The sequence below is a fragment of the Aegilops tauschii genome, chromosome 2, assembly GCF_002575655.3.
Source record: "Aegilops tauschii subsp. strangulata cultivar AL8/78 chromosome 2, Aet v6.0, whole genome shotgun sequence".
Classification (NCBI taxonomy): Eukaryota; Viridiplantae; Streptophyta; class Magnoliopsida; order Poales; family Poaceae; genus Aegilops; species Aegilops tauschii.
This window is the reverse complement of record NC_053036.3, coordinates 649,100,959-649,121,385: the sequence shown is the minus strand read 5'-3', so window position 1 is coordinate 649,121,385 and position 20,427 is coordinate 649,100,959. Positions and strand designations below refer to the sequence as shown.

The window sequence follows — 20,427 nt, the reverse complement described above, 5'->3', positions numbered from 1 at the left end:
TGTTACTATTATGGTTACTTGCTCATTACAAATTATCTTGCTAACAAACTACTATGTTACTTACAATTTCAGCACTTGCAAACACTACCTTGCTGAAAACCACTTGTCATTTCCTTCTGCTCCTCATTGGGTTCAAAAATCTTACTTATCGAAAAGAGCTACAATTGATCCCCTATACTTGTGGGTCATCAGGAGACGCGTGGGCAGGCGGCCCCCGTTTCCCCTGCACGCTTGGGGCAAAGCCACGACTCAGAGGATGAGTGGGACGACTTCCGTCCTTGCTGGCGGCGATCGGTGCACCAGGGTGGGCGCCAGGTCTGGGGGGCGCGAGCTGGAGGCCCTCGCTTCTGCCTCCCTCGAGGCAACCCTAGGGAGCTCGGCCAGTGTGATGGGGGGTGGGCCAGCGGAGCAGGAGGCTCTGCGTGCATGTGTTCCCATTGTGCCTCTGCTTTTGACTTCCGTTTGCAGCCCGCGGTCGATGCTGAGGGGTTCTCCGGTACCCGCGGTTGTGCAGGCGGGCGCGGCTTCCCCGGTAGGGCTCATGGTAGGTGGCCATAGCCCGACTAGATCGATAGAGTTAGGCCCACTTGGGGGTCGGGCAGGAGGCCTTACCCCAAGCGGGCCGACGCGGGACGAGATCGTCGCCTTCGGAGGGATCCCGGATCCCATGTATGAAGGTCGACAGATGAGGTGCCGTCTCCAGGATCAGCCAGATGTTGATGATATGCAGCTAGGGTGCGCCATGCGGGCGGCCAAGCTTCATGACATTGAGGTCACTACCGGTATGTCAGTCAATACTTCCAATTCCATTTTACATTTTTTCGATGATGAGATTATACATAATGCAAATCAGTTGGGAGTTTCACTAGGTAGTAATGGAAAAGAAATTGCTAAATCTGTTAATGATATCCTTGATCTTGAAGCAGAGCGAGCTTTAGAGATGATTTGAAACTTAGCGGCTGTTAAACCTTTGAATGATTCGGAAATAGATGCATTGGGTGTTAGGGTTCTTGATAGCTTTTGTGCGGATCTTGCACCCTCACCTCCCGAGATAGAGGAGGACGAGTGTTTTATATCTCCGAGGGGTTCAAATCATGTAGATTCTGAGGCGGGTAGGCCCTCTGAGCTCAGTTGTGTGGACCGAGTTGAGGAGCAAAACAAGCCTAAGTGCAAGTGGAACTGGAAGATCTATCAGGCCTCGGCTATGCGCAGAAGTGCTAGAATCCGGACTACTAAAAAATTTCATGATGAAATATGAAAGGAATCTTTTGGAATAGCAGAGGTCTGACTGACTTGGCTAAACGAAGGTGTATGGCGGATGCTTCTATAGACCACAAGTTAGATTTCATCGCCCTCTCTAAAACTGGTAGGGACAATTTTACCTCTCAGTTTCTTAGCACCTTATCGGGAGGAGTTGTTTTTGATTGGCATTGCTTACCCCCAAGAGGAAGATCCGGTGGGATTTTACTAGTGGTCAAATGTGACACGTTGGAAGTTCGGAATGTTGTCATGGGATATTTTGCGGTTAAGTCTCGAGTCAGATCGAAGGTTGATGGCTTCCAATGGGCACTCGTGGCAGTGTATGGAGCCGCACAGCCTGAGCTCAAACCAGATTTTTTGGCGGACTTAGTTCGTATTTGCGGAAGTGAGCGGCTCCCAATTCTGGTTGGGGTGATTTTAACATTATACGAAGATGAGAAGAAAAGAACAATGATAACTTTGACGGCAGATGGTCGTTCATGTTTAATACAATTATTGAAAGCATGGATCTTAGGGAGATCGAGCTTTCTGGTAGAAAATTTACTTGGGCCAACATGTTACCAAATCCAACATATGAGAAGTTGGATCATGTTCTCACCAGCGTCGAATGGGAGCAGAAGTTTCCTTTGGTGACGGTCCAAGCGTTGTCGCGAGCGATTTCTGACCATACCCCACTGCTTGTTGACTCTGAGGAGGCAACTCATGTGGGAAATAAAAATATCTTCTCTTTTGAATTAGCATGGTTTGAAAGAGAAGGTTTCTTGGATCTGATAGCACGAGAGTGGGCAAAAGTTCAGGAGGGAGATCGAGCGTAGAAAGATGGCAGAATACGATTAGGCACTTAAGACAGTTCTTATGCGGTTGGGCCAAACATTTGAGTGGTGTTTATAAGGTTGAAAAGGAAATGCTCCATAAACTTATTAATTCGTTAGATTTTAAAAGACGAGTCCTCCATTCTAGATACCAGAGAGCTGGAAACTAAAGTGGAGGCGGAACTGAGACTGAAAGAATTGCTTCGAGAGGAAGAATTTAAGTGGGCGCTGAGAGCTAAAGTACGAAAAGTCGTCCATGGGGACGATAACACACAATTCTTTCATATGATTGCGAATGGCAAGCATCGAAAGAAGAAAATCTTTCAGCTCGAGCAAGATGAGGGGACGATTTTAGGAAAGGAGAACGTAAAACTATGCATCACCAATTATTACAAGCAGCTGTTTGGGGCACCTGAGGATAGTTTTGTGTCCTTAGACGAGTCTAGGGTTGAGGATGTCCCTCAAGTTGTGACGGACGAGAATGAAATATTGACCGAAATATTGACCGCCCCATTTTCAGAGAAAGAGGTGTTTGAGGCAATTTCACAGATGAAGAATCATAAAGCTCATGGGCTGGATGGTTTTTCGGCTGAGTTTTATAAAAGGTGCTGGCATATTATTAAGAGTGATTTGCTTCCAATGTTCCATGATTTGTTTTCTGGACATTAGCAGTTATTTCACTTAAATTTCAAAACGATAACTTTACTCCCTAAGAAAACAGAGGCGGTGGGGATTGAGCAGTTTAGACCGATATGTCTTCTTATGTCAGCTTTAAAATCTTCACCAAGGTGGGGACTAACAGGCTAACGCAGATTGCACACAGTGTGGTGCAACCATCTCAAACAGCCTTCATGCCGGACAGAAACATCCTAGAAGGGGTTGTGGTCCTACATGAAACGCTCCATGAAATCCACACAAAAAAACTAGATGGGCTGGTTTTTAAGGTGGATTTTGAGAAAGCGTATGATAAGGTTAAATGGCCATTTCTGCAGCAGGCCTTGCAGATGAAAGGATTCGATCAGTCCTGGAGAAAGCAAGTAGATTTTTTCACGCAAAAAGGCAGTGTCGGAATCAAAGTGAATGATGACATAGGTCATTATTTCCAGACACACAAGGGTCTGAGGCAGGGAGACCCGATGTCACCTATCTTGTTCAACATAGTAGTGGACATATTGACAATTCTAATAGGAAGAGCTAAAGACAATGGCCAGGTAGGCGGGCTCGTCCCGCATTTAGTGGACGGAGGAGTGTCCATTCTATAGTACACTGATGATACTATCATCTTCATGAAGCATGATCTGGCAAAAGCAAGAAGCATGAAGCTTGTGTTATGCCTATTCGAACAGTTGTCGGGGTTAAAGATTAACTTCCCTAAAAGTGAATTGTTTTGCTTTGGGAGAGCTAAAGACGAACAAGAATCTTACAGACAACTGTTCAGATGTGAATTAGGTTCGTTGCCTTTTACATATTTGGGCATACCAATTCACCATCGCAAGCTATCTAACAAAGAATGGAAGCGCATTGATGATCGATTTGAAAAGAAACTAAGCTGCTGGAAGGGCAAGCTTATGTCATATGGAGGCCGACTAATTCTCATTAATTCGGTGCTCACGAGTATGCCAATGTTTCTCTTGTCCTTCTTCGAGGTACCAGTTGTGGTTCGGAAAAGACTGGACTTCTATCGATCGCGCTTCTTCTAGCAGAGCGATGAGTTAAAACGAAAATACATACTTGCTAAATGGGATATTATCTGTAGGCCAAAAGACCAAGGTGGTCTTGGAATTGAAATTTTAGAGCTGAAGAACAGATGTCTCCTCAGTAAGTGGCTGTACAAGCTATCTGTAGAGACCGATGCCACATGGGCCCAGATTCTGCGTAATAAGTACATACATTCTAGAACCTTATCCCAGGTGATGGTCCGACCAACCGATTCGCTGTTTTGGAAAGGACTGCTGAGAGTGAAATCAGCCTTCTTCCAAAGGACAAAATTTATCGTTGGAAATGGTATTTTCACGAGATTTTGGGAGGATACATGGCTAGGAGAGAAGCCTCTAGCTATCCAATGTCCTTCTCTCTATAATATTGTTCAGCGTAGAGATGCTTACGGTGCAACAGTATTATAGTTCAACCCTCTCAATATTCAATTCAGGAGGACTTTAGCGGGAAACTGTTGGGAAGCTTGGCTCCATCTTGTGAGAAGATTGATGGATGTTCACCTTTCTCAACAGCCAGACCAGTTGCACTGGAAACTAACCAAGAATGGAGTGTTTTCGGTAAAATCCATGTATTTGGATATTATCAACTCTAGCTCTATCCCTCGATCTATGCATATTTGGAAAGTCAAAGTGCCCTTAATAATTAATGTGTTTTTGTGGTTTGTCCATAAACAAGTCATTCTAACTAAGGACAATTTGGCAAAACATAACTGGACAGGATCTCGAAGATGTAGCTTCTGTGATCATGATGAATCTATTAAACACCTCTTTCTTGATTGCCCAATGGCCAAAATTTTATGGCGGTCTGTTCACGTAGCATTTAACATTACTCCTCCGACTACCATGCACACATTATTTGGGACGTGGCTAGATGGAGTTGAGTCAGAAACAGCGAAACATATCCGTGTAGGAGTATGTGCTTTATTATGGGCTGTATGGAACTGCAGGAACGATTTGGTTTTTAACAGAACAACACAAATTCATTTCTTGCAGGTTATTTTTTGGGCCACTACATTGATCCGTATGTGGTCGCTACTCACTTCGACGGATGCCAGGGAGCGTATGGTTACTGGGTCTATCTGGTGGAGATGGTAGCGCGGGCTATATTCAACCGGTTTGGATGGCGGTCATGTAATAGGATATGTGTTTAGTTCCCTATCTATCTTTATTCAGCCAGTTGTGGCTATCCTGTTTCATGTTCTTTGCTCTTTGTGAGCTTTTTTTTTTTACTTTTTGAGACCTGAAGACTTTGTTGAACTGTTTGCTTATTAATAAGATGGCCGCATGCATCGTTCTGATGCAGAGGCCGGAGGATAACCTCCTTTTCGAAAGAAAAAAACTTCCCATCGCATAATGTTTATTTCTACGACATCATTTTTGAATTCTTTGAAATGAAATATACAATGACGTTGGGATTCGGGTATGACCGGCTAATCATTACTCGGAAATTTAATCATCGGTACATAAGTTTAAGTTCTATAAGAAAGCATGTAACTTACCACTAGCTACGCATGCTAGTTGTCACTTAGGTCGGCTCATCCTGTGGAAACACTTGGAAATCTTATCATCTTCAAATTGGGATGCTGGTGGTAATGTGAGATATGGGTCGAATAAGTCTGCGACCTCTCTGTCTCCTTTATCCTCTATATATGTAATCAGACTGGAAAAAAAAAAAGTTAGTCCACAATCAGCTAAACCTAAGTGCAACAGTCCAAGAACTGAAATTGACGCTTTCCTTCCCCCAAATTCAAACTTAGTATTAGAAGCAAACAAATTACCAGGCCGGTCCTTTCGCAAAAAAATAAAATAAAATAAAAATAAATTACCAGGCCGGTCACTTGAAGGCGATGAGCAGAACACCAGTGCCGGCGTGTGGCTGATCCGAATGGTTCTGCAGGTCGAGTTCTCAAACGTCTCGGGGTCTTGACTTGGTAAAGAGGAGCGCCTCAAGATCGGCCATCACGGTGGGGCGGCGGGCCAAATCAAGTCGATCGAGCGCTAGCACTGCACACTATTTTGGTCGATGTATCGATCAGAACACCGTTTCTGTTTGCCGATCGGCCTAGAAAAAATACAAACCGCTCAAGGCTCGAGATCGGGGACGAGAAGAACCTAATCTCTCTCTTTTTTTAGGCAAGGGAAGAACCTGATCGGTGGCGACGCACCATGGGAAACGGGCATTTCCTATTTGGCGCCACAGGCGCCAGTTAACGTGCATTTTCGTTAATTGGCGCATGTGGCATCTATAAATGGGTCGGCCCATCTAAGCGCCGGTTGACATTTTTTTAAAAAAATTCTATGAACTTTTTTGAATATCTATGAACCTTTTAAAAATTTCAACAGTTTTTTTATCAGATTGATGAACTTTTTTGAATATCGATGAACTTTTTTGAATATCAACGAATTTTTTTGAAATTTGATGAACATCTTTTTAAAAATGGATGAATTTTCATACAGGCCTAAACTAAATTTTAGGGCCCCTCAAATTTTGGGGCCCTGTGCAGGCCGCACAATCCTCGCTACTATGGGCCCGGCCCTGGGTGGGAGGGGGAGAACAAGTTGACAAAGCACTCTGCCGGCATAAAAAGGAACATTATTCTTTTTGAAGTACTCTCTCTGTAAAATAATATAAGAGTGTTTAGATAACTAAAATAGTAATCTAAACGCTTTTATATTAGTTTACGGAGGGAGTAGTAGAGAAACATTGATCTCCATGCTACCGTATGCCATTTTTTTTATCTGATGCTGCTCTCCGCGGCTACCGTACGTACTTATCTACTTCCTCTGTTCCAAAATATAGGTCGTTTTAGCAAGTAGTTTTAGCTTGCTAAGATGACTTATATTGTGAAACGGAGGGAGTAATACTCAACTGGAATCGATCCCAAGCCACTGATCGATATTATAGTACAAGCAAGTACATAGTACTCATTTGGAAAAACATTTTTACTGTAGATAGAAAAAATATTTCTACCGTGCTTGAGTATATAGTACTCATTTGGATGAACATTTTAATGTACATAGTACAAAAGCCTTTGTATCTAGTATTGTTGTTCTTGATAGTTTTTCCTATAAATTTGGTCAAACTTTGCATCATTTGACTTTGGACAGAGCCTTCACCCATTATTTTCGAGCAGGAAGTGGGTAGCTTTGTACGTACCCTTGACCAGGGCGGAAGGAGTATGTCATGCTTAGTGTACCATTCTGCTTCCCTGAGATCTTCCGGCAACACTGAGGAGGCGGGACAGCTCGTCCAGCGGTCCGCTTTGCCGGACAAGAGCGACTCATAGTCGTAGAGCTCCCTCAGTTGCTCGCGTCTCTGCGGGATGAGGTCGGCGGCGGTACTAGGGAACGGGAGGAGTCATTGATTACCACATAGGAAGTACTAGCTACTCTCTCCGTTTCAAAATAGATGACCCAACTTTATACTAACTTTATAACTGTTTTCTGCATATGCATTGCGTTGCATGCACAACAATCGTGCTCACAAGGTGAAGCTAGATGGATCAACCAAATTAAGGTATCTAAGAATGGGGAAATAACCTCCGGCTTCCAACTGAAACAGAGCTAAACCTTACTTGGTTGAGCTGTCACAGTTTTGGGCTTAGGGAATCTCCTAGCTGGCTCTTTCTGGTCCAAATATCATTTTTGCTCCTTAAATTTGAGTTTTAGGGGATCTCCTAGAGATGCTCTTAGTTGCCTTTGGAGAGGAAGATGAATTTGCAATATATATATGAAAACAGGTTAAGAATGCAAGGCATGTTACACGTACATAGATCTGGGAGGTGGGAGCAATGGCAGGGTCACAAACAGCAAGCCAGTATTACACCAACAGCAACATATACTATTCCTACTTTGATCAAAGGCATTTTATCAAAAACACAAAAAACACCACTTGTAGAAAGCCGCGCGCAGGAGTGAGAAAACCGTGGCCACATGAGGGTGGTCCGTATCAGCTACTGTACATGCTACAGCACCTCTTGTTTCCATCGTAAACCTCTCTCCTATCTCTAAGTACACACACACACACACACGTGAGGCCACGCCACACTGGATAAGTCCTCGTCTTTTTTTGATCACACTAGTACTGATTGATTTCAGCTCAGCAGTGAGCACGCATGCGCGCCGGACACACTGGCTGCATAAGCCGCCAAACGTGCCCAAATTGCGAGGCCATCGAAATCAAAGTCGAAAACGATGGATTTGTCAGCTATATATATCGGACCAACACATTTGCATCGATGACAGATTTTTTGCATCGAATGGTGTTAAAAGGAGAGAGAGGATTGGTGGAATAGTTTGTTGTTTTGCTTCAGCCTCGTGGGCATATATATATAGAAGTACAATGACCAACTTGAAGTACAAGACAAGGTATGACAAATCTTAGTCTATCTTATGTTTCCTAATGAATCAATATACTCAACACCCCCCGCAGTCACAACGGTAGCGACGCAGACGGTGAGACTGGAGAAGAATCCGAAGGCAAGCCGACAGACGCACCCCAACAGTCGTAACGGTCGATGCATCGCGGAGTCGTGGCTGGAGTGAAAACCGACAAGGTTGCTCAAGCAGGAGGTAGCCCTTTGTGTCGTTGTCGAGGTAGCCGAGAGCGTGGGTGGTGGAGCCGTGGTCGAGATTGCCGTGCGAAGAACGCCGTCGTCGATGTCGAGTCGGGGTAGCCGGTGTCGAGGAAGTCGCCTGGAGCCGCGGGCGCAAGGAGGCGCCGAGTAGCATGGGCGCAGTGATGTCAAAGTAGGGTGCGCCAGAGAGAAGATGGTGTTGACGAGGCGTCGCGGGGGGTTTGCATAGCCTGGGGACACGTCGTGGACGAAGGCACTCACCGGTGTTACCAGCACCGGGCATGCGTAGGCGGACGAAGACGAAGTTGACGAAGCGCCGCACCAGGCTTGCCAGGCCCGGGGACACGTCGTGGACGAAGGCACGCATCGGTGTTGCCAGCACCGGTAATGCCTAGACGATGGACCTGCACGAGCTGTACGCCATGTCGAAGAAGTCCGAGGGGCTAGCAGAGAAGAACTCGACGACGGTTGCGGCGCCAATCGGCGCGGGGCCGATGTCGCCCGCGGTTGTCGGAGTAGACGAAGTGATCGGGGTAGATGACGGCGACGCTGGCGACGGGATGGTGCTGGACAAAGACGAAGGAGGTGGACGGGCGGCGGCGGCTACGGGGGTAGCGGCGACAGCGGCCAAAGTACAGCGACGGCGGTGGCCTGACGGTGGCGGCGGCGGTTAGGTCAGGAGCACAGCGGCGGTGCTCGAAGTAGGCGAAGAACCCTGACAGCGTGACGAAGACCGGCGCGGACGGTGGCGTTCCCGCGCCAAAGGAGGCGGCGCGGCGCATGCCACGGGAAGTCGACACGCGGAGACGGCGGTGGACCGCGGTCCGCGATGCTACGGCCCGAAGGGGCGACGCAGTGGCGGCGGGCAGGTCGGGGCGACGGCGGGCACCGCGTGCCGTGGCGCTACGGCCCGAAGGGGCAGCGCAACAACGCAACCCAGGTCGGTGCAACAGCGCGAACGACTTAGGACGGTGGCGTGGACCGCGTGCCACGCTCACTACGGCCCGATGGGGCGACACAGCGGCGGCGCGAGGGTCGGTGCAGCCACGAGACGGCCTGGAGCGGATGTCTCGGGGCGGCGGTGGACCGCGGGCCGCGACACTACGTCCCGATGGGGCGACGCAGCGGTGACGCGGGTCAGTGCATCCGGGAGTAGAACCACGGGGCGGCAGCGCTGCGGCCCGACGGGGCGACGCAACGGCAGCCCGTTGCTCGATCGGTGGAAGGACGCGCTGAACTCGGGGACGATTTTCACGGGACCTGCGGAGGCGCGAGCAACCGACGGGCCAGGTCGGTCGCAGGGCGTAGATGAGGCGGATCGCGGCGGCGGGCGGGTGATCAATCCGATCGCGCCCGAGGTCGGGGACGCCGCCGGTGTAGGCGGGGTGGCGGCGGAGTCCGAGATGAAGCCGGCGATGGCGGGCGGCTATGATGGGCCGCCGCATGGCGCGAGGCTGCCGGGTCGGGGTGATGCAGGAGTCCCGATCGGAGTAGGGCGGTGACGGCCGGCGTAGATCGACGTGCGGGCCGGCGCGCGAACGGCGGCGATGAAGGGCCGCCGCATGACGCGAGGCCGCCAAGTCGGGGCGACCGGCGGGCAGACGCGCGGACGACGGCGGAGAGGAGCCGCCTATCGCGCGAGGCCGCCAGGTCGGTGAAGAAGCCGGACAGTCATGCCGGTGTTGGAGTAGAGGCGCACGGGGGTCGACGGCGGCGGCGGGCGACGCAAACCGATCAAGTATAGATCGGAAGACCAAAAAGAAAACGCCGCTCAAAGCGACCGGCGACGGAGAGAAAACCCGGAGCAAGGGCTCGGGAAAAGACTCTCTAGGGCAGCCGGTCAACACGACCAGCGCACGAACCCTAGGTACGGGTGGCACGGCCTCCGGCGGCGGTCATGGAGGTCGACCGCCCCGGGGGCAGCGCGGGTACAGAAGCGACGGCGGCTAGGGTTTAGGATCGAGGTAAGGCTAATACCATGTTAGAAGGGAGAGAGGATTGGTGGAATAGTTTGTTGTTTTGTTTGAGCCTAATAGGCATATATATAAGAATACAATGACCAACTTGAAGTATAAAACCAGACATGATAAATTCTAGTATATCTTATGTTTCCTAATGAATTAATATACTCAACAGATGGTAGATGTGCGTGTGGTGAGTCATCAGGGAAAATGAGTGGTGGGAGCTAAAGATAAGCACGGGGGACCTTTCCAAATCAAGGCAATGTTCTCTCCCCAGAAATATATAGTATGATTTGCTCTCAACAGAAACGGAATGCCGCTGTCAGCAACAAGAATGGCTTTTTACGACGCCACCAGGCGAGAGTCGCCATGCACAGAAAAGAAAGTGTCAGTGTGGGTAACAGTAACACTCGTTTTCTGACAGTGATGCTAGTACAGTATATATAATTGACAGCTATGTTTCCTTTTCCTTCTCGTTTTGAGCAATTTTAACATGACCCCTCTTAGTTACCTTCTCTTTTCACATAAGAGATAACAAGATAAGAATTATATACCCAGGCCAACTACTTACAAATAAACAACCCAGATCTATTGTACTAGCTTTCTTCAACTGGCATGTTGTACAAAAGCTTGAATGATCCATCGAGGCACAGACAAAAAACCAATCTGTGGGGCAGGCGGTGGTACGTGCTGGAGGACGGATGGGGCCTTGTCATCGCCGATGACCACATGGTGAGATCAGGGGTTTATGGTTGGTTAAACATGGCCCTTATATTGGATGCGGATCCTCCAAGACTTTGACAGCCACGACAAACAAGGCGGCTACACACTCGTGAGGTACACCATGTCACTAGCGTGGCCCCTCCCACTCTAGAGAGAGAGAGTGAGAGAGAGAGATTTAACTAGATTATTGGATGGAAAGAAAGGATGATGCGAAGATTACATAACTGGTACTTGGAAACCTGCAGCAAGGATGGGACCGACAGTATTTTGCTGGGAATTAAACATGAGCACGACTTCATTGGAGTCGACATGATGTACATTGAATTTGTGGAATTATTTCAATTATTCAATCAAGACGCCATCGACAAAACTCTCGTGACTTGCTACTGTCTGTAACTATTATTTCTGTAATTAAGTCTAGCTCAGCTCGTTCATTGCATGTATATATAATTATCCTCACTATATTATGCAGATTAAAAATCGTCGAATGCAAAAGAGGACAAATCTATGACATTGGGCTCATTAGCCCAAATACCGTAAATGAATTTACGGTACAAAACAAAGTCAAAGATACTGAGGAAAACTTGTTAAACACGTTCCTTCGACATCAAAACAAAAGGGAAATACTCTTTCCTTACAACTTCAGGTGAGTGTTACAGTCTTGTGCATATTCGGTTTCGCTTACTCGAGATTAAGTGTAATTGATGAGTTATGCGTGCGCAACTTCCACTTTATTCTGCTATCCATTAAGCTTGACACAGGAGTAGCAATTGTTTTAGACTCAAGACATAAAGAGCCTAAGATGTGGGATGACATGAGTGAAATGCTCCAGAAGTAAGTTCAATCATTATCGCACCATATCGGCAACTTTCGTTCATTTTCTGATATAAAATAATCATTTTCTTCGCCAGGCAGGGTTTGGAAAAAATTCACCGGAATGGTTCCGGGTCTAGAGAAGGAGCTGCGATTTACACACCTCAAAGTAAGTAGTAATAGCTAGTTCCGCGCACCTCTCATTGATACGTCTCCAACATATCTATAATTTTTTTATTGTTTCATGCTATTATATTATCTGTTTTGGATGTTTTATATGCATTATTATGCTATTTTATATTATTTTTGGGACTAAGATATTAACCTAGAGCCCAGTGTCAGTTCCTGTTTTTTCCTTGTTTTAGAGTTTTGCAGGAAAGCAATACCAAACGGAGTCCAAACGGAATGAAGCCTTCTAGCACGGGGGACCTCCCCGCATCAGGGTCCGTGTGTTAGCGCTTTGTTTGCTCTCAGCAGATATGAGATATGATTTGCTCTCGACATAAATGGAAAGCCTTGCTGTCAACAACAGGAATGGATTTTTACGACGCCACGAGGTGAGAGTCCACAAAGTGATAGCGTTGGTAACAGTAACAATCCTTTTCCGACAGTGATGCCAACATTTCATGGGCCACAACAAGACTTGTCTTTTACTACAAAAAATAGTGTTTATGTTTTCTTTCCTATCTTCTCTTTGAACGTACATTGCAGGAAGGCTTAAGTAATCCATCAGAGACAAAGACAAATAAAACAATGAGTCGGACATTCGGTGGTGCTGGAGGACATGCAGACTCATGGTGAGATCAGGGGCTTATCGCTGGTTGAATATGGTCCTTGTTTTGGATAATGGTCCTCCAAAACTTTGACAGCCAAATATTGGACACACATTGAGGATCAGCTTTAGATTTTTCATAACATGATAAGTGTCTTGGGTGATGAGAGAGAAAGAGAGAGAGAGAGAGATCTATTCAATGGCACCACCTTTTTTTTTTGAGGGGATGGCACCACCTATTTAGGGGCAATCTTAACCCATAATTTTCTGACAAACCTAACGTTAGGGACAATCCAGTTAGGATTATCAGAAAATATGGGTTCAAATTCTGGGAGAATCGGAGGGAGGTCTGATTCTTAAGATTCTGGGAGAAACGGCCAAACTAATTGGTATGTAGTCCCTAATTACCGTGTTGCAACGAGTTGTCTCCTTGTTAAAATGTGTTTGCCGCCAGTACTTGGCTGTGATAGAATTATGTTGGTGAAGGAGATTTTTGCAAGATGCAGAAGGGTCTAGTTCCCCTAAAAAAACAAGGTCCCGAACTCCTCAATTTTTCCAAAACTAGAATAACAGATTCAGAATTTATCACAATTGCCAGAGAGTTCTACCTTTTTTCCAAGTTTTTTTGCGGCCGTCCTAATTATTTTTAGCCAGAGAGAAAGCTGGCACATGTCACCTAAATGGTTGTGAGGGAAGCCAATACTCTGCCAATTGTGGGAAAGTATCAGTTGACTCGCAATATTGCTCACTGGTGGATGTACCATTGATATGCACTTTGTCATCGTGTACAAATAAAGTAAATTCACGTATGATGTTGATATAGTCATATCTGATGCAATTGTCCTATCTGAAGAACATAACCATCAGTGTACGAACACTATACCACGCTCTACTGGTGTCAGGTCATGCTTTTGATACTAATTTTGCCAGCGGTTGCCTATAGCTTTCTGAAGTGCTTCAGTGATCATCCCAGGTGCCACAGTACCAGAACCAGCCGCAACCTGCAACGATCCAACAATGTTGGTAAATGAGACTATAATGTGAAGCCTTAATAAACTTTATATATTCTACATATATTATCGGATCGACCTTAGAAGGTGGTGGTGAGGTTGAGACCTGGTGAGTGGCTCGTATCTTGAGTTCAAGAAGGCCACCCGGTGTGGATGTGTGCACGGAGACGATGTCCAAACGTAGGCTCTTGATGGCGTCGAACACTCGTGTCATCAACAGCTTCTTCCATCGGCATTGCACCTCCAAGATCACCTCATTATCCATCATGGTCACATTGACAACATTGGTTGGGCCATCGTCATCCTCCCTCTCTGACTCTGGCGCCTTCCTCTGGCATCCAGTTGATAGTTTGATCTTCTTCCTTCTAGCAACATCATGGAGCCCCCGTCCCGTTGCTTCTTTTGGGTGCCATGATGGTGCCCTGCTAGATTCTAGCTCTTCTACCCTTTGCTCTAGCTCTTTGAGATAGGTTATCGTCTCTGCGAGGATGGATGCTTTGTCCATCTGCAACCCAGAAAAAAAAAGGTATGGAAAACATTTTGTGCAATTTGCTAAGAGCAACGGATGTTAAATAATACTACCTTGTTAATGGACGGGACCAATGACTTGAGAACTAGGAACATCTCATTGAGCTTCTCCCGGCGTCTTCTTTCCGACAAGACATGTGTCTTGATGTTACTTTCTTGAGCTCTCATCGTCCATCCACCGCCCGCCACAACTTTCTTCAGCAACTTTTGTGACTCCCCGAGATCCCGCACATCCATGTCTTCCCAGTCTGATGACCTCTTCCATACGGTAAAGCAGGATGGACGAGAGCCATTAACAGAGCTACTTAAAGTGATGGTGTTATCATCGATTCTTAGTGCATCCATGTCTGGCGCCATTTCCAAGGAAGACATGAACTCAAAGGACCTTTCCATGACCAAGTTGTCCTCAAGAGCACACACGTCCAACTCCTCAATGAGGTCATAGAAGTCATCCACTTCCTTGGTGGCGCAATTGATGTTGGCATCGGACATGCTCTCAACCTCGCCTAGCTCAGAGATGAACCTCTCGGCGACATTGTGATCAAGGTCTTCGAACACGACGATGTCTACCTCCCCGTTTCCGATTTCATTTGTTGATGGACTAGAGCTTGGCGCCTCCGACTCCAAGCATGCCTGGAAGGGTAGCTCCCAGAATGATGTGCCGATCGCGTTCACCATGTCTGGATCCTCCAGCACCTACCAAATCCATTGATAGATCTTTGTTAGTAGTACTTCATTAATGTGGACTTATTAGGGGGGTGGGGGAGGGGGGGGGGTGGGACGTGTCCTACAGTTGACGTCGTAGCTTGTCTTAACATTGTGCATAGAACATATAAATATTTTCTACACCCGTCACACCACAAAAGAATGAACTTATTAATAATAGTTTACAAAAGTAAAGTATCCCTGCAGGATCATTGCTGACAAGTGTCTGATATGTCAATATAACATGTATCTCATATGGGTGGGAAAAACATGTATGCATTTATCCAACGAGTACCAATATAAAAATAGCGAGTTGCAGAGATCTAACATATTTCATCCATTCAACCACATTTATCCAACTGTCTACACCACTCAGTTGTTCAGCATTAAGCATGTTTAGAACCCTCCACTAATTAATATCATGCCTGGTATCAATTTCATCATTAACCAAGCAATTATATATTACGGTCTTACCTAATATTAACATATAATTTATATCTTGCCTAATATTAATACACAATACAATTAATACCATGTCTAATATAAACGTGCATTGCACGGAAAACTCAAGATGGCAACGGGGACGAAACCCACCGGGTTTTGCCTACCCAAACCCATTCCCACGAGAAAATCGTAAACCCGTCCCCGTCCCCATCACTGTGTGCGGGGCTAGTTTTTTGCCCGTCCCCTAAAATCGTCGGGATTTTTAAACCCAGGAGGAAATGGGCATATTTAAGCAAACATAGTTGCAACAAAGAATATGATTTCAACAGCAAAAGGATCATATTTCAGCCGTACAACTTGAGCAAATTTCAGCACTATACAATAGTACATGGTTCAGCAGCTACAAGGAGCATATTTCAGCAGCATAACTTGAGCAAAAAAAGCAATAACAACAGCTACAAGGAGCACTTTTCAGCCCCATCTCAGCAACAAACATGAGCATATTTCAGCCATGCATGGCTCAACATGATGTCCAATTACACAAGTTCTGAAATAGAATTCATGGTTCACACGCCAAAAAAAACTTATTTTGCCGGGTATTGTCGGGTTTCGGGTCCGGGGACTAGCGAAACGGGTGTAAACCCATGAAACATGTCGGGTTTTATAATGTGCCCACCAACAGCCCCGCGGGGATGAAAAGACGCATATCCCCATCCCCTAATAGGGTAAAAACCCGCGGGGACGCGGGTTTCGAAGCCCCATTGCCATCTTGACGGAAAACCCATCTATGGAAGTAAGATGTATGGCATACGGGCTTACAAACATCGATTCACCCACCTGTGATGACACTATCGCTCCTATAAAGTTAAGCATAACCCTCCGTCCTTGTCTGGCGTGCCGTCATATTCTAGTCCCACACCGCCACCCCCAATGATGGAATCGTCCATGTTTAGATTGTGCCATTATATATAATATTGTAAAAACATATTTTTATATAATATTATTTGATATTACTAATGTTAATGTTTTTCTCTATAAACTTGATTAAGCCATAAAAATATGCTTCTAAAAGACTGTATACACGATAATTTGTAACAAGGGAGTACTGGTAATTGAAGCCGTCACAATATAAAGGTTTGCATGCACCCGTTAATAGAAGTACAAAACAAAAAGAAATAATATATTGAGAGATACTCCAAAATTAGAGTGAAAATCCTTCGCAAATAAAACTTATAGCGAAAATCATGTGCCCTCACCAAATCCGATGTCCCAAGCTCCAGCACACCACCCATGAAGGGAATGCAAACGACTGTCTGAAAAATGTGATCCAGCTTGTGATCAGAGATCTAGAGGGTAAACACGTGATAGATGCATATAAGGAGATCTCAAAGCGTGCATGAAGTAATAAAGAAGTAATGTGCTGACCTGAATAGGCGCAGTCTGATTAACCGTCCGGTAGCGTGGACAAACATCATGATGTTAGTTAACGACCGAAAGATGTATACATATTTTGAGATAAATATGTTATAGATACCTTTGCTAAGAGAGCGCGCTTGAAAGCTTTGGTGTCTGCGTATTGAGCGTTGTACAACCAAACATGCTGATTGCTCGCAAAGCTCTTGCCTGGCAACCTGAAAGTAACTAGGTAAGTAGGAGTATATTAATTTGCAGGTGCTATTCATTAGACAGTGCCCGAGCTCGCCAACGAGGGCTTGCCAGGACCCTGTCGGAGGCAGGCATTGCACTACGAAGTGGCGTTGCCACCGAAAGAGAGGTAGACCTTCGACTAGTTTGGGTTGGGAGGGGGGAGGGGAGCTGAACCAGAGTCATCAGATTTCAAACTAATGGCTCAAAAACCGACTTGAAAGCAGAATAAATTGAAATCCTATTCCTACACAAAATTCCTACAAAAACTCCTACTATGCTAATTTGTTTGGATCATAATTCCATGATTTAACAACTTCTTCCCGATTGAACAAGTACGTAAACTTTATTCCAAAATAAAAGGCAACTAATAAAATGTGGCACCAAACACTTCAGTAAGAACGTTTTGACTCTACAGTCAAAATAAGTACAACAGACTAGCTTGACTTGTTTTAGTGTATTACGTACGGCAAATTTTAACATGCTCCCTCTTACCCCTTCTTTTTACATGTGAGGTAAGAAGGTAAGAGTTAATCAGACCACTAATTAATGAGATCAACGGCTCATATCTATTATATACTCTTACCTCTCATGTGAAAAGAGGGGGTAAGAGGGAGCATGCTAAAACTGTTCCGTACGTAATGTTTTGCCGGTTTTTCTTGTTGTTTTAGGTGCGTCGAAATTTTACACTGTGTAAGAATAGGTATCCTATCACCGTGTTTTTATGCAGTTTTGTCATGTTTCTCTTTTGCCTTAAGAGTGTACCGTAGTGTTTCACTATATATCTATAAAAATGAATGCAGGAATCTCCAAAACATCAAACCATATACGCTTGCTATATATATCACCCTTTATCCGAAAAAAGAGTTAAACTAGCTTGGGCGTATGGTAGAAAAACTTTGTGAGGTTTTTCTACACTCGGGTGCATTGCACGCATGATGAACTGTAAAATAAAAACCAAATAGCAAACAAAATCAAATTCTGAAACCTTGTGGCTTTAATTATGATCAAATGTTTTAGGTTTCTTGTAAAATTTGGTGGCCAAATGACATCCGGGGAGCTCCTTACAATAAATAAATAAATTTGTGCTTAAACTTGTGTGCACTGTTTGAGCGGAATTTTCGTTTTCTTCGCCACAAGCTCATTTGATTTTATTTGGCTACCAAATTTTGCAAGCACCTAAAATTTTGGTCATAATTGAAGCCACAAAATTTCAAAAAGTTTAGATTCCGTTTGCTATCTTTTCTGTTTTTACGGTTGATTGTGTGTGAATGCGTATAGTAGTTGCATACCTACCCTTGACCAGGCCGGAATGAGTAAGTCATGCTCAGTGTGTAGTACCACTCGGCTTCCCCGAGATCCTCTGGCGACAGCGAGGCGGCAGGACGCCTCCCCCGGTGGTCCGCCTTGCCGGACAGGAGAGACTCGTAGAGCTCCCTTAGCTGCTCGCTCCTCTGCAGGATGAGGTCGTTTGCGGTAACCTCCGTGGTAGTCAAGCTTATGATCTTCCTCGTCTTTACCTCGCCGTTGTAGAACCCGTCCTTCCACGTCAGAACTCTACAAAATCAAACCGATAGGTTCTGGATATGAAATGTACTACAAACTTTTCGAATTTTGCTTCAAGAAAATACCAACTTGTCGCCAGCTATGTATACATGAATGTACTCCGTACGGATGTATAATTGGTTAATTACCCAGGTGAGCGCAGGCCGGTGGACATGGACCAGAAAATGGCGTAAGTCCAGTTGATGCTCCTCACAGCAGCGGCGAGCTGGTAGCTGAGCTGCTTCCCCAGCGGCGGTGCCTGGCCGGCAGGAGCAGCTGATAACGCCATTGATTACCACAGTAGCTAGCTGTTTCCTACATATGCATCGGATTGCATGCAGAGTTACTCACAAGGTGAAGCTAGATGATGGAGCAAACAAATCTGGTTAGACCTTACTTACTTGAGCTGTGCGCAAACTGCAAACCAAGAAGAGCTAGCAGCCGTACGTTTCTGCTCCCGTTAGAGAGGAAGATATGGATCTGCTATATACGAAAACGGGCCAAGAATCCAAGGCAAGCTATATAGAATCTGGGAGGTCGGAGCAGCGGGGCAATGACAGAGACACGGACAGCAGAGCACTCCTGGTTACACCAACAGCTAGCAACATACTCTCCATTTAAGGCATTTTATCAAAAACACAAAAACACCACTTTTAGTAAGCCACGCCAGTGAAAAACCCGTAGCCACACGGTGTGGTCCATATTAGCCCCAGCTATAGCACCTCTTGTTTGCATCGTAAACTTTTCCCCTTTGTCTCTAAGCGCATAGCAACACATGTGATTGTGTGCAGAGACACACTCCATAAGTCCTCAATCATGCATGTGATTGTTAGATTATACGTACCATTGATTTCAGCACAGCATGGAGCATGCATAAGCAGCCAAACGTGCCCAAATTGGGAGGCCGTAGAAGCTAACAACGGAAATCAAAGATGAAAACTACGGATTTGTTGGTATCAGCAACACATTTGCATCGATGATAAATGCTGGTATGGTGAGTCATAGAAATGAGTGGGTGGTGGGAGCAAAGGACAAAGGGAGCCTTCTAGCACCGGGGACCTCTCCGCCGCATCACCACCGTCGGCTAGCGCCTTTGCTCTCACCTGAAATGGTTTGATTTGCTCTCGACAGAAACGGAAGGCCTTGCTGTCAACAACAGGAATGGCTTTTTACGACGCCACCAGGTGAGAATCGCCATGCACAGGAGCTGGAGGACGGACGGGGCCTTGCCATCGCCAAAGAAGCAACTAGCGGCCGGCGCCGCATCGACTTGCGACCGCACGCTGAGATCAGGCCCTTGTTTTGTTGGCGCCGCCTCTCGCAGCGCCGCTCTTCTTCTACCTCGAGCTGCCTCGCACAACTCTCCTGGGGTTCCTCTCTTATTCTCTCAACACACACATAGGTGTAAGATCGTAAGCGTTCCTACTCCCTCGAGGGGAGCCGCGTTGGGTTTATATTGATGTGTGGCCGAAGCCTTACCTTGGCGTACAAGGAGAGATACAAGAGTTTGAATAGAACAAGAGATAACGAAAGAGGTTGAGATAACAACGATATATTCTAACACCCTCCCTTAATCTCAACTATCCTAAATTAAGACTACTCTTGAACTCTACAAATGGTCTTGCTGGTAATGCCTTTGTAAAGCCATGGGCCACTTGATCCTTGGAGGGGATAAATCGTATCTCGAGTTTCTTTGCTGCAACTCTTTCTCGCACAAAGTGAAAATCAATTTCTATGTGCTTTTTCCTTGCATAAAATACTGGATTTGCAGACAAATATGTTGCTCCCAAGTTATCACACCATAAACATGAGATACGATTTTTCTTGATCCCCAATTCCTCAAGAAGTGATTCAACCCAAATGATTTCAGCAGTTGCATTTGCCAAAGACTTGTATTCAGCTTCTGTGCTTGACCGTG

At 45.8% G+C, this 20,427-nt stretch overlaps 1 protein-coding gene across 2 annotated transcripts; it reads right to left on the bottom strand.

Annotated features, from left to right (window-relative positions):
- Nucleotides 1–12,204: 12,204 nt before the first annotated feature.
- LOC109769828 (anthocyanin regulatory R-S protein) lies at nt 12,205–19,077 on the bottom strand. Of its 2 annotated transcripts, none has more exons than XM_073509404.1 (9): nt 18,911–19,077; nt 18,659–18,824; nt 18,261–18,521; nt 16,855–16,951; nt 16,746–16,760; nt 16,577–16,633; nt 14,226–14,867; nt 13,723–14,148; nt 12,205–13,634 (listed from the first exon to the last, which is right to left on the bottom strand). In XM_073509404.1, the coding sequence occupies exons 2-9, from the start codon at nt 18,796–18,798 to the stop codon at nt 13,551–13,553; spliced, it is 1,722 nt and encodes a 573-aa protein (XP_073365505.1). In that variant the 5' UTR covers nt 18,799–18,824; nt 18,911–19,077; the 3' UTR covers nt 12,205–13,550. The 2 variants fall into 2 exon arrangements, with proteins under 2 accessions (XP_073365505.1, XP_045089437.1); XM_045233502.2 differs by having other exon boundaries at nt 13,750–14,148.
- Nucleotides 19,078–20,427: the final 1,350 nt, after the last annotated feature.

Bases quoted from the DNA above. Each gene is read 5' to 3' on its own strand.
- LOC109769828 (XM_073509404.1), bottom strand. From the start codon at position 18,798: ATGGCGTTATCAGCTGCTCCTGCCGGCCAGGCACCGCCGCTGGGGAAG. The intron at 14,868-16,576 runs GTGAGGGCACAT...TGGATTTGGTAG, and splicing joins AGCTTGGGACATCGGATTTG to GTGCTGGAGGATCCAGACAT. The intron at 14,149-14,225 runs GTAGTATTATTT...TCTGGGTTGCAG, and splicing joins TGGTCCCGTCCATTAACAAG to ATGGACAAAGCATCCATCCT.